General features: G+C 42.2%; 1 protein-coding gene across 1 annotated transcript in view; it reads left to right on the forward strand.

The window, feature by feature from the left end:
* ZNF592 (zinc finger protein 592) overlaps window positions 1–13,809 on the forward strand; it is a 1,193,995-nt gene that overhangs the window by 477,858 nt on the left and 702,328 nt on the right. The window contains exon 4 of the mRNA XM_044077837.1: window positions 11,584–11,740. Within this exon, the coding sequence (XP_043933772.1) occupies window positions 11,584–11,740 (157 nt within the window). The remainder of the gene's footprint in view (window positions 1–11,583; window positions 11,741–13,809) is intronic.

Below are 13,809 nucleotides of genomic sequence, written 5' to 3' on the forward strand. Positions count from 1 at the left end.
GCCAGCTGCTACTGCAGACTTAACATTTCTTTCTTGGAAAACTGCTTTCCTTTTAGCAATCACTTCAGCTAGAAGGGTATCTGGATTACAGGCCCTTATGGCAGTGGAGCCTTTCATTATGTGGTACCTTTCATTATCTTTCATACAGACAGGGTGTCCCTCAGAACCAATCCATCCTTCATGCCCAAGGTGGTATCCAGTGTGTCTCTTAGTCAGTCTATTCATTTGCCAACCTTCTTTCCCAGTCCACAGAACAAAGGGGAATGGGTACTGCATTCCTTAGATGTGCACAGACAACTTAGATTGTACTTGGACAGGACTAAACCTCAAAGGAAATCTGAACAACTGCTGGCGGAATTTTCTATAGGGGCAGAGGGGAAGGCTATTTCAAAGCAAACCATTTCTAAATGTGGATAGGCCATTGCATTCATTTCTGCTATAAGCACCATGGAAAACCTGTCCCTCAGGGGATCAGACCTCACTCCACCAGGGCTGCATCTACCTCTACAGCCTTTCTCAGAGGCATCCTTACCAGGGACATTCTAGAAGCTGCTACCTGGAGTTCTTTGCATAATTTCACCAAGCATTATCATTTGCCAATTTTCTCTAAATCCAGAGCTGGCTTTGCCACTGCAGTCTTGCAGGGCCTTATAGCTGGTCCTAATGCTGTCTAAATTCCTCCTCCCAACCATAGCTTTGGGAATCTACCCAAATGTAATGACTGCAACAGTGAAACACAAAGAACATAGTACAATTGTGTACACTTACCATAAATGTAGATGTTAGAGTGTATTCACTGTTGTAGTCCTGGTTACCCTCCCTCCAGCCCCCTAACTTCTTTTGGCTATACCTCTACTTTGCCTTACTATACTTAAAAGCCTTTTTGGTGTATTTGCTTTTTTGTTGGAGGTATATCATTGTATTTTTATATTTAATTGCTCCCCATTAGGGGGGCACCTGACATCTGGGGCAAGAAAAACTGATGTAATGGCGTCTGCTGCATATTTTATTTCTCTGACGTCATGGAAGAAGGGACAGCAACTGACGCAGGACCCAGGGCTTTGTTAATCAGGCCGACTGAGGGCTACCTGCAAGCAGATAACCCAAATGTAATGACTGCAACAGTGAATACACTCTAACATCTACATTTATGGTAAGTGTACACAACTGTACTTTTTCTGGGGCTGTCTTGGACATGGACAAGGGTCAGCTTTAAATTTCAAGGAAGGAACTTTTCAGTTAAACCCTTCTTCCCTCATCTGACCCAGAAGTTTTACATATCAGGTAGAGGATCCTTATGGCTGTGCTTATGTGTTTTATTTCTGATGATCCATGTGAAGCAGGTGGTAATCTCAGGCTAAAGAAAAAGCAATTTCAAGCCAGGGATAATGCAAGGCTACAGGAAAGAATTAAACATGTAATGCGGTTTTCTTTTTTCTTATATGTTTGCACACAGAGTGGTGTCATGAATAGAAGAATGTTTGACTTTGTCTTCTTGAATGTCAAAGAACAAGAAATGTGTTTTGAAGTGTGTTGCTTTCTTATATTGTTATAGTGACAAGCAAACACAACTGCTTAAGGCCTACTACCAGTGGAAGAGGCTCGATTTAACAGCAGCAGGTAACTTGGAGGTATCTGGATTTTTTTTTTTTGGGGGGGGGGGGGGTCTGGGCAGTACTACCGTGCCAGAAAGAAGGCTGTGGGAAATTGGAGAATTCGGTCAGCCATCCCTGTGTGTGCATGTGAGTGAAAACCAGTTACTGTGGATAAAGGGACACTGGAATACATTGGTTCATGGAGGGAGTTCTTTGCTGAAAGAATCTTGTTTGTAAGTGGCCTATGTGCAATCCATTCTGGGTGTTAAGGTAGAAAGCCCACACCTTGGAGAACAGTGCATATTCCCTTTATGCTCTTGGGACCAGATTGCACTTTCAAATAAGTCTGTTCTAATAACTAGTTTATATTTCATGCTCTTCCTTTACCCTTAGTCAGCATTGGTGGAATTCAGAACCCATTGGTACCAGCCATCCTGATGAAGGTGGTTGGCATCCTGCCAGTGTATACCACATTAGTGGCAGTGGTGCATTCATGCCATCACATTTAGGGGCAGTAGTGTCATCCACCTTCACACTTTCCTTAACCCGACTGCATGTGAGGAAGAACCAGTTGTACCTTGTGAGCCTTTGACAATGAGTGTCACCCTTTGGATCAGTTCATTCCATTCGTTCTTGCCGTCGGAAAGGAGTTTACTTGATGAAGGTGTAATTCATTTAGACGGGCCCATGGTAGTTTCCAAAGGAGGCAGACCTTTCTGCGGATGCATTGCCCTTGATTTGAATGATAGAGTGGTGTGGTTAAAGGTCCAGGAGAAGACATGAAGCCAAGACCATGTTACACAAACACATCAGTGGGAGAGATAATGGAGTTGCTTTTGACTGTGTGAGTACATTAATTTCAGACCTAATGCCAAGAATCCTGAGGGTAGTTGAGGACCATTGTGATTTAGTACATAAAAAAAACAGGGAAGCACTCGCTCTTGCTTGCTAAACATGCTGGTATGGAAATTGCTTTTCATCTAGTTGTGCAGTGCCAGGTATTTTGCATACCCTCAGCACAGAATGTGGTGCCAGACAAGCTGAGCAGGAATAGCATCGGCAATAGCATCGGCAACCACAGTTGAAGGCTGGACCCCAGTGCCTTGCTGTCCCTTATTGCAGAGGTGGGGGGGGGTCTGCCTGCATATTAGACAGGGACAATAATTTCCTGGTCGTCCCTATCTAGCTTTGACAACTGTGGATGTCCTTCCATGTTACTGTTGCAGTATTCCTTACTAAAGGGATCCCTTGCCAATGGTAGCCGTACATCCAGCCAATATACCAAAGCCTTTTTTTTTTAATAGAAGGATATCATATGTCACACGTATGTTCCCATCTCATGGCATAGGGCATAATGGTGACATGCATGCTTACCTAGCTGAGAACTCTTTTGCCATTAGTCCGATCACCATCTTTGATCGTTGGTCTGAACACTCCTTCCTCTGCTGGTTACCAAGCCATTTTTCAAATAAATACCCCATTGGGGTTTCCTTGTCATTTTTATTGTTGTGAGGTTACATATCATCCAGAAAGGGAAGATATCAGTGTAGGAGACTGATTCCCCATAAGGACCATCATAAGCAGTGTTTGTTTTGCGTGGGTGCTTCTCACGACCATACGTCATGCCCGATTTGTCAAGCTTTTGGCCTAAGACTCTTCCTAGTTGTCTCTCCTCCTTGTCTACATACCTAGAGAACCAACATCTTAAGTTGTTGGCGCAGGGTGCTGTGGTGGAATTGTCCTTGCCCGAGAGTCAAAAGTCTGCCAAGAAGAAGAAGACCAAAAAGGTTGGGTTGGATTAGGTTGCTGTACCGCCTCCACAGGACCTCTCTCTCAAGGCTGGTGAAAAGCCCAAAGGATCATCCAGTTATTCCATCAGATTTCTCTGCCTCAACCATTATGGATGCCGGCATGGATTCAACTTCTCACATGTCCTCTGAGGCTCTGCAGATGTCCATTACGGATGTTGAGGGGAGGTGCGGCTAATCATATCTGAGGGACCATGGGGTTTTGCAGATTCTGGTTAGGAGGGAGATTCCCATTATGTTGCTTGAGTGTTGGCAAGGGGTCTGAACCTCCTAAGATCCGTAGGGTTGATGTCCCTTTGATAAAAAATCAGAAAACCAAGCATATTTCTCGTGCTCATAAGGATCCTAATTGTAAATAACATGATTTCCCACAGGGATGTTTAATGCCTTGAAGCACCCCCATTCCAGGGAGTTTCTGCTCCTGCCCACTTCCAGTTATCTATTCCTCTTCAGAGGCCTAGGGAGCAGGACTCTTCTGATGAGGAGTTGGACTTTGGAGAAGAGTCTTTGGCTTATTCTTCTGATTTCTTCCCCATTAGACTATGTACTTGTACATCAGTGTGTGTGTATGTACCTTTAAGAAGCTATCCAAGGGCTTGCACTAGTGTATAAATACTGAGCACATGCAAACCTGACTGCCTTTTTGTAGTAAGCTGTTGAAGTGTAAGCATGTATGTATGTATGTAAGGTCTGTCTGTTAGCCAGTTCTTTTGTATTTTGTGATGCTGCTGTCAATCCTGATGTGTTTTTGTGTATTAAAGCATCTAAATGTAATACCCCACCTGCTTGTCATCTATGATAGAGAAGGACGAGCGACAGTGCTTGAGGATTCCATTACTCCAGATTCCCCCTTTGAAGAGCTTTCCTTTGGGGATATTATCTGTTATATGATGGAATTCTTTAAATGGGATTGTACCCAAGTTTCTGACTTCCAGAAGGGGTATTATGAACTCCTCCAGATGGAGTCTCTTAAGCCCTGTACTGTTCCTCCTGTCCTTGCTACTTTGTTGGATACTTTCAGCAGCTTTTCTGGCTGCTAAAAAACTGATAGGTTTTATAGGTTCCTTAATGATTGTAAGTTTCTTTGAAAATGTCCTTCTGCTGACCCCTCTGTTGTATCAATTTCTTCTGGCAAACCTTCCAAATTGTTGCCTTTCAATAAATTACTTTCGTCTGAGTAGGACAAGTAGGGTCATGGAAAGGCTGGGCAAAAGTGTTCACCGCTGCTACCTTGGCCTTTCGGGCTGTTAACCACCAGACCCATATGAATAGGTATGTTTTAGATCTCCTCTCTCAGCCTTATTTGGATTATTTCTGACCTTCTTTCTTGGGTTTCTCTTCTCAAGTGGCCCATCATTCTATTAAATGTAGTTATAATGCAGCTGATGCTGCTTCTAGAGCTGCTGCCTTTGATTCTGTGTTAAGACATTATTCTTTGCTTCACCTCCAACCTTTGCCTGATGATATTGAGGCTAAATTGATGGATGCTCCTCTTGACAATAAAAATCTCTCTGGTTCTACAGCTGCTGAGCTTTAAGTCCTTGCAGGAGAAGAGTAAAGCCTTGCTGGAATTGAAAAGTATTTTTAATTCTCTTGTTCCCAAATTTCAAAGGAATTATCCTTCCAAGCCTGCCTTTGTACATACAGTCTCGCCCTCCTACCAAAAGTAAAAAGGGTTCTAGGAGGGTCCTCCTGCTAAGTATACTCAAACTCCTACTTACTCAGAAGCCTCCTTTTACAGACAAACCAGATTCTGTCTGACTGCCTTATTCCTTGCATCCTAAGTCAGGTTCCTTTATCTCTGTCGCTCCCTGTCCCTTCACAATTAGTTAAGGATCACTCAGGATTCTTAGGTTCTGTCCATCATTCATCAGGGGTATTTCATTGTGTGGAGATCCCGTTCTCTCTTTGGCCATTCCTTAGCCTCATAAGGAACAGCTGCCCTTTTTTCCAGAAGTAATTCAGAGCTTTCTGTCTCAAGGCACCATGCAAGCAGTTTCTGCTCCTCAGAGGTAGAGGTTTTATTCCAGAATGTTTCTGGTTCCCAGGAAAGAAGACACCTGGAGGCCCATTCTAGATCTTTCTCAGTTCAACACCTTTGTCTGTTCAGACTCTGTTTCCTAGTCTCTCTGGATCTCAGTGATGCCTATCTTGACATCCCTATTCCTTCCCATTTCAGGAAATGTTTGCCTTTCTTTGTGTCTTCCTTGCATTTTCAGTTGTTTCCTTTGCCCTTTGGCCTCTCTACAGCCCCAGGGGTCTTTACCAAATGCTTTGTGCCTGTGATTGCCTTTTGCTGGATGACTGGGATTCAAATCTTCCCTTACCTGGATGACCTGCTCGTTCAGACTTTCTCTCCAGAGACCCTGCTTCAGCACCAACACTATGCTGTTGCCTCTTGGAAGTTCTAAGGTTTACAGTAAGTTTCCAGAAATCCTTCCTGACTCCTCTTCAGGGTCATGTTTTTCTTGTGTGCAGGCTCCAGACAATTCCTATGCTGGCTTCCCTGCCGCCTGCCAAGGCTGTGATTCTAATTGGCTTTTTTCAATCCTTTCTTCCTTGGGTCTTAGTTATGGCCAGGGAGCTTCGTAATGGTTCTGGGTTACATGCCTTCTACCATTCCTATACTTCTGACCAGACTGTATATGCGAAAGCTACAGTATGGCTTCAACTTTCTCATCCTTAGAACTTTCTAGTTCCTCTTCTTCCATACCTCAAGCTAGAGCTTCAGTGGTGGGTTCATCAGCTGCCTGTCAACCCAGGGCTTCTTTTTCAACCCCCAGTTCTCTCTTGGGATCTTTTTTTGGTAGTCTCAGACAATGTGGTGTGGGGCTTCTTTTGGCCTTCTAAAGGTTCAAGACCTTGAGTCCGTTTGTCAGAGGGAAGACCATGTCAACATCAGAGATGAGAGCTTTCCTTGCTTTTTGGGCTTTCCATACTCTGTTCCTTCCAGGGCGTCTCAAAATCTTTACAGATAATACCACAGTGATGTGGTACATCAAAGCAAGGGGGGACAAGGTCTTACCTCCATTGTAGAGTAGCTGTTCAGGTTTGGGATCTGGCTGTCCATTATCAGGCGATGCTTCAGGCTGTTTATATTCCTTCAGAACAGAACATGCGGCATACTAAGTAGGTCTGTAACTCCAACTCACGAGTGGATGCTTCACAGAGATGTGTTTCTGGACATTGGTCACCAGTGGGGTACTCCTTAGGTAGAGCTTTCTGCATCCCCTCTGAATAGACAACTTCCTCTTTTTTGCACCAGAGTCCCATGTTCTCTACCACAGAATGTGAATGCCCTCTCATTTTCTTGGAGGGGGATGTTTCTCTATGCCTTCCCTCCCTCCTTGTCATACTGAGAGTCCTGTTCAAGATAAAACAAGACTCTCCAAAAATCTTGTTGGTGACTCCCTTTTGGCCCAGACAGCATTGGTTCCCAGTTCTTCTGCACCTAGGCAAGGGCAGTGACCACAACTTACCTCACAGGGTGGATCTACTCCCAAACGACAAGGAGTCTCTCATCCAACCTCACTTGTCCACTCTTCATCTGACACTGTGGATGTTAGGGTTTTGATCCCTTTTAGTCACCTTTTTTTTCTGAGGATGTGCTTTGGGTTCTGCAGGAGGCTAGGAAAACATATTTGTCCAAATGGAAGAGATTTTCTGTCTGGTGTCTTGCTCATAACTAGGATCCACTTTCTGTGAAATTTCCTTTGGTTCTCTAGTTGTGTGCATTGCTCCATTCTGGGTTGGCATACTGTTAAGTTTAAGCTCACCTTACAGCTATTTTTGCTTGTCTGCCTGTGATTCCTCCTATGGCTTTTAGGTTTGAGGTCAAACAATTTCTTAGGCCTCCCAGGAAGCTTAGTCCTCCTTCCTGTGACCTTAATTTTGTCCTTGAAAAAATGACTCGGGGCCCTTGTTGAGCCTGCAGCTTCAGCTTCCTTGCAGCATTTTATTTGGAAGACTGTTCTTCTTTTGGCTCTTACTTAACCAGCAGGGTGTCTCAGCTTCAGGCCCTTAGGGCTGTCCCTCCTTTTTTAAGTTTTTCATAGGGACAAGGTTCTCAATTCATTAACCACAGGATTAGTATGAACAATGTCTTAACCAGTCTGTTAATTTGCCCACTTTTTTCCCTTCTCCGCAGTCTGTTAGTAAGAAGGTTCTTCACACATTGGATTTACATAGGCAGCTCAGATATTTGGATAAGACTAAGGCCATTTGCAAGGCTGAGCGCCTTTGTTTTCTTTCATTCTAGATCTCTAGGCTTGGCTGTTTCTAGGGAAACCATTTCTTCTTGGATTTCTAATGCCCTTTCCTTTTTGTTACTCCTTTTATGGTAAAAGCCTTTCTGCTTCTATAAAGGCTCATTCTACCAGGGTTGACTACTTCTGGTGCTTTTTCAAAGGGTTTTGGATACCAGTTCCATCCTGGAGGCTGCTACTTGGACTTCTGTCAATATTTTTACTAAACATTACAAGCTGGATGTGGGTTCCAGGGCTAGAGCTGGATTTGCCAAGGCTATCCTGCATGACTTTCTTGAGAGCTCTGCTGGGCCTTTCTCTTCCTAGGTTTCTTCCTGAGCTTTTGTACTCTTCCTTTAGTAAGGAATACTGTAGCAGTGATATGGAAGGACAATAATACAAGTTGTGTAAAATCTTACCATAACAGTAGATGTCTTTCTTTCATCGTTGTATTTGCCCCCCCCCCCTTTCTGTTTACTCATTTTCCTGTTTTCTTTCTGGATGTACACATTACCCCCTTTTCTCCTTGGACTGTTCCTCTTGAGGCTTTTCATTTCTGAGGTATGTATGGCTGTACATCACCTTTATGCCCTACACTGTGAGCGGGGACCATATGTGTGATATAAAATGTCCTTCTACAAAACCTAAGGCTTTGGTATACTGGCCGAATGTGGGGAATCCCTTTAGTAAGGAATTCTGCAACAGTGAAGGGAGGGACATCTACTGTTATGGTAAGATCTTATCCAACTGTACTTTCTTCCATATTATTCAGATGGCTAGGAGAGATACTCTTTTGCTCCTTCAGCATTCTACCCTTGTCATCCAAGGCAAAGGAGCTCTGGTATACACAAGCTTAAAGACCCTGAAATTGACTACAGTGTCTTTAAGGATCACCCTTCAGAGAAGGTAATGGGCATCTTACATATGGCCAGATGATGTAGCACTAGCAAGTTTTACTTGCCTAAGTAGAAAAGATGGTTTCTCCTGTATTCTTATCAAGGGAAATCTCATCACATCTTAAAGTGGAGGCAGACAGTGCAACAGTGGTATAGAACATAAACAAGGAGAGTCAGTCACTCTTATCAGCTGTGGAAGCAAAACTCTGTTGGAGTTACCTGTCTAGCTGGCTGTGCACCTCTAAGTGTCTTATGTGCACTCAGCCCACAATATGGCAGACATCCTCAGCAGAACTTGCAACAACGACCCCAAATGTAGGCTGGATTTGTGTCTGCATGTCTCCTATGCAGTAGCAGGGGATGGGATGTCAGTAATGAGTCTCGCTGCATGAGGCAGTTATCCGCTACAGAAAATTTGTTATATATTTTAGGCAGTGAAGGCATTTGACACCTTGTTTCATGGAGGACTACTGAGATGTTAAACCAAGGTGCCATCTGCCTGAGTTGGTGGTTGCTCAGATGGATATAAAAGGTCCTACGGCCCTTAAGTGTAGGAGAAATTCCCTACTTCCCTGGTCATATTAACCCTAGTCAGTATGAATGCCACCTGAAATGAGGCTGCTAGTCTAGTGTATAACCTGGTCAACAAAATGTAAATAAAAAAAAAAAATTATGTACTCTCTGCCTTCTCTCCTCTGCTTTTGTTAGTAAAGGTGTTCCAAAAGATCACATTGAACTGGGCCAAAATCTTACTGGAGTCCCCTGTCTGGCCCAAACAGTTGTAGTTTTATTGGCAGATTCTCCTCATCAACCCAAGCAGTGCATCTCTGGTATACCTAAGTCCATGGAGCCTGAAGTTTTCTGCAGGGATACTCTTAGCTTGATGGCTCTTAATTTTCAGTTTTCAGAAGAAGTGATTAACATCTTAGGAAACTTTTTGTTTGCTAAATCGAGAAGACTCCTGTGGTGCTTATGGAAGTAGATTCCTCCCCCAAAGCATAGGAACCTAAAGCCCTACAATGTTTGGTAGAGTTTCTGTCATGTGGTCTTTCTTAAGCTTCAGTCAGGGTGTCTGTCGTTCATTACTGCATTTCTGGCTTTGTGTCTGCCATTGTACTTCCTTTACACAGGCAAGCAGTTTTTGCTGAAGATTTTGCATGGGAGACTTCAGGGGAGCAATACTTCTCTCTTCCTATTTAAACTTGTCATTCAAAAACTAACAGTGGGACTCTTTGAATAAAGCTCTTCAGTGGCCATTGGAATTCCTCACCTGGAAAACCTTTCATTGATAACTGTAACTTCATCCAGAAGGTTGTCCCTCTTAGAAGGTTGTCCCTCTTGTATGCCCATATGTACAAGAAGCCTTAGATAGTCTTCCAGAATGTCCCGTTATGCATTCAGATTATTTCCTTCTTAATTTCAAAAGCAGTTTGAGCTATCTCAACCAAAAAATCCATATTTCCCTGACCCCCCCCCCCCAGTAGATAGGAAAGGGTATTGAAATTACTGGATATCCATAGATAGCTCAAGTATTACATTTCTAAGACAAAAGAAATGTCAGTCAGACCAGCCTTTAGTCTTGTATATGCATGCTAAAGTAGGTAAGCATTGTAAAAGCAGACATTTTCCAAATGACTGGCTAACTGTAGCACCTTCTGCTGTGAGTCCAGTAAGTGGTTACATTGTGCAGACTTATTCATAAATGTAGCTGATCAGGACACTCAAGGCAGCATGTGGACTTTTTCCATGCTTTGATCATGCACTATGAACTCAATTCCCTGTAAAAGACTGGGCAAGATTTACCACTGCTGTTTTACAGGGCATGATGGCGGCCTCCTACCATGCTCAAACCACAAGTCTATCTTGGCATACTTCCTGCAGATAAAGAATTGCACTACAACCGTGATCGCTATGATGAACAATGTAAAGCTGTGTGAGTAATTTGCCACAACAGATGTTCAAGTAGAGGTATTAATGATGGGGTAGAGTTTCCCCCTCTGTCAGCCGCCCCCATCTGGGGTTCATCCCCTTTCCTTGGAGAGTTCCGTAGGGCCTAGAGGTTGTGAGTCTATCATAACATCTGTATGGCTCTCTATATCCCTCTTTTTTTTCCATCCTCGTCCCAAGACACTAGTCTGCTTGTGTGTGTGTTCAGGTAGATGTCGCCAATACTACATGAGTACTTTGGATGAAGCTGCTCCCCGCTAAAGATTGAGGATAAAGGTCTTGGGGTATGAAGAGCAGCAAGGTTTTTTATGGACTTCCTGCTACAAGTCCTTGGTCAGTGAAGTGTGCTGTACCTAGACAAGGTGGACTGTTTATGCCAACAGAAAAAAAATGAGAAGTGAGCAGCTTAATTCACTGAGGAGATCTGTGAAAGTCAGCCTCGGAAGCCTTTGGCTATTTTCCAAAGATAGAGTTGTATTACAGCTATGATTCTTTCTCTCAAGTATCTGCTGTTATGGTGAGTTACTTACATGGCTACATTTTTTCACTGTCCTCCCACACTATTATGTCTGAGCTGCAAAGTCAGTCTTGCATTATTTGCATAGATAGTTTTTGAAGCTGCAGTCTGTTCTTCAAGCACTAGTAATGGAACAGAGGGAAAATGAGATTTATAGCTGTAAAATGTGACTGCTAGATATAATTATCCTCTTTACATGCTGCTCAGACTGTGTCTTTTATGGTATGTTGCCACTAACTGTTGCAAGGGCCTCTTTATTTGCTTTCTTACCACTCTGTCCCGTATTGTCTTGGTACCACTACTCAGCTGGACCACCCTGTCTGTGCTGTTGTGGGACCGGTCCAACTCTTTCTGCCACTGTTTCGACTGAGCTACTTGGTCCTTTAGCGCAGACTGTGTTTTAGATAAATGTTTATGCAATGGGGATAGTTAGAAGGTTTTGTAGCTTCTCTGTAAGTATGAAAATAGGCAGACTAGATGGAATAAGTGTTGTCCATTAGTAGTAGCTGCTTTTTTATGAGGAGTAGAGTCAACAAGATATATGCATTTGTCTAAGTGGTGCTTCTTTTTTTACAGGGTTCTGTATAAATGCTCTTGTGAAGCAATCTTTAACAAGCAAAAATTGTTGCATCAGCACTTTTATGAGAATTCAAAACTGCTAGTCTCCGTGTTCAAGTGTCCTCAGTGTCAGTTGGTTTACACACAAAAGCCATTATTAATGCAACATGTCAAGGTACGTGTTAAGTGTCTCTTGATTTGTACACTAAATTTTCTAACTATTTGTCAGTGGTGGTGATAGTGGCTGGTATTTGTGGGATTTCATTATGTTCTAAAGCATTTGGGTGTTCCTACACCAAAATGATCTTTTCTCATTTCTTACACAGACCAAGGGCTACATTATGAAAAGTAAAGCACTGGACCTTTGTGTTTTATTTCCACATTTTAGTGGAATTTGCAACCCAGAAATATTAGCATGTTTTAACCTGAGCTTAGTTTTCTGAGTATAGGGCTTCTCAGAGGGAATTTTTTAGAAAATTGTCAAGCTGATGAGTGATGTTGAAGGTCTGAAAAATAGACTGTAAAAAAGTCAGTATTCCCAGTCTAAACGGCATCTTATTTGTATGCAAACTCCAGATATTGTATCGCACTTCACACATAATAGTCTGGTATCCCTGATCTTTTTCAATCAAAAGGATAAATTGTATCTGTGTGTGTAAAGATCAGGGTGTTGTGGCCACCTCCACACCTCAGCTGTGACATCCCTGTTGTGCTGTTTTCTTTGTAATTTTTAAAGCAAATTCTAATGGGGTTTGGGGTGATTTCATTCTTAAATAAATTTGATTTGGAAAGTGTTAGCAGAGAGGGTATATAGTGGGCCAGAGATAAAAGAATGAGTCTGGCTGGTGAAGAATTGTTCAGACCATACTGTGGGGGTTGCTTCCTCGATGGGGTGGTGAGACCTGGAATGCATTAAGCTGTAGGCAAATTAGATGGGATATGTTTCTGTATCTTTTGTAAAGAGTAAGGCTGTACTTTGAAGAAGGCCCCTTGAAACACGTCAACGCTTATGAAGATGATGTCCGTTTTTTTAAGTCCACATTTGAAACACATTTAGATTATCCTTTTCAGCACTGCTGACCAGGTGGGATGCCTCAGTGTAACAGAAGGATGCTTCTGCCTTTTTTTCCAAAATCATTTGCTTATTTTTTACATTTTTATTTTGTAACTTCTGCGTGATGATTTTAATGTTGGCCATCTATTTTTATGGTCAGTTTTCAAAAACTGAAATGTTTCTATGCAGCAAAAGTATTACTGATAAAGAGTTGTACTACTTGTACTTTTGAGTGTATAGTCCCAGCATTTCAGCATGTTAAATCTGCCTTGCCTTTGATAAGCTTTTTCAGTGAAGACTTGATGAAGAATATGCAACTTCCACAAAATAAAAACACTGTAGTTGTAGAGCTCTTAAGAAATTGCTATCAACAATACACAACCATTTTGGGTATTAGATACACCACCTAAGCTACAGTTTACTAGACTTTGACAGTGATGTTTACGCTGTTAAGGAGATGAATTTCATGTTGCAACAGTTTCTTTGGTTCTATTATAATTTATCCAAGTTATGAAGAAGTAAGAGCCTTTCTGCTGGGACATGGGGCTGGGATCTTGATAAACTTAAATTACATTCCCAGTCATAACTGTTTAGAGTGCTTTTCTTAACCTTTTTGATTTCATATTAGTTTGTACAACATTTGCCCGATGTTTGGAGATTTTCTTTGATTAGGAAGTTTGTAGATGATCCATCAGCCAGAGACTTTTTATTGATTATTTTATCTGTTTAAATTGTTTTGTTTACTAAGAGACTCTCCTTAGAATGACTTTTTAGCCTTAGGCATTAATATGTGTGTGTTTTGTCTGAGCATTATAGTAAAGCATATTTACAACTTTCATATTTTTTCTTTGTTGTACTTTCCATTAGGAGGAACTCTGCATCATTTCTTTGTAAAAGGTATGGAATCTGATGGATGCCACTGTTTTAACCTTTTTGAGGGAGGTGTTTCAACAAATCAGTAGCAACTAAAACTCTTACTGCACTTGACCCTATTTCAAGGGTCAAGAGTCACAAAGTAGTGTGCAGTAATTAACTTTTTTTTTCTTGTGGAGAAATTGTTTTTCGTTTGTGAGGCTGGCATAGTGTTTTAAAGTGCTTTTTACTGCATTTGGTTTTTTTTTTTTTTCCCATCAAAAGGTAACTTTTGTGGACTGGTAGTGTTTACTGGCAGTTGCTGCTTATCTTCTCTG

Source organism: Protopterus annectens, chromosome 7.part0 (genome assembly GCF_019279795.1).
Source record: "Protopterus annectens isolate FY-2018-M chromosome 7.part0, PAN1.0, whole genome shotgun sequence".
NCBI classification, from domain to species: domain Eukaryota; kingdom Metazoa; phylum Chordata; order Ceratodontiformes; family Protopteridae; genus Protopterus; species Protopterus annectens.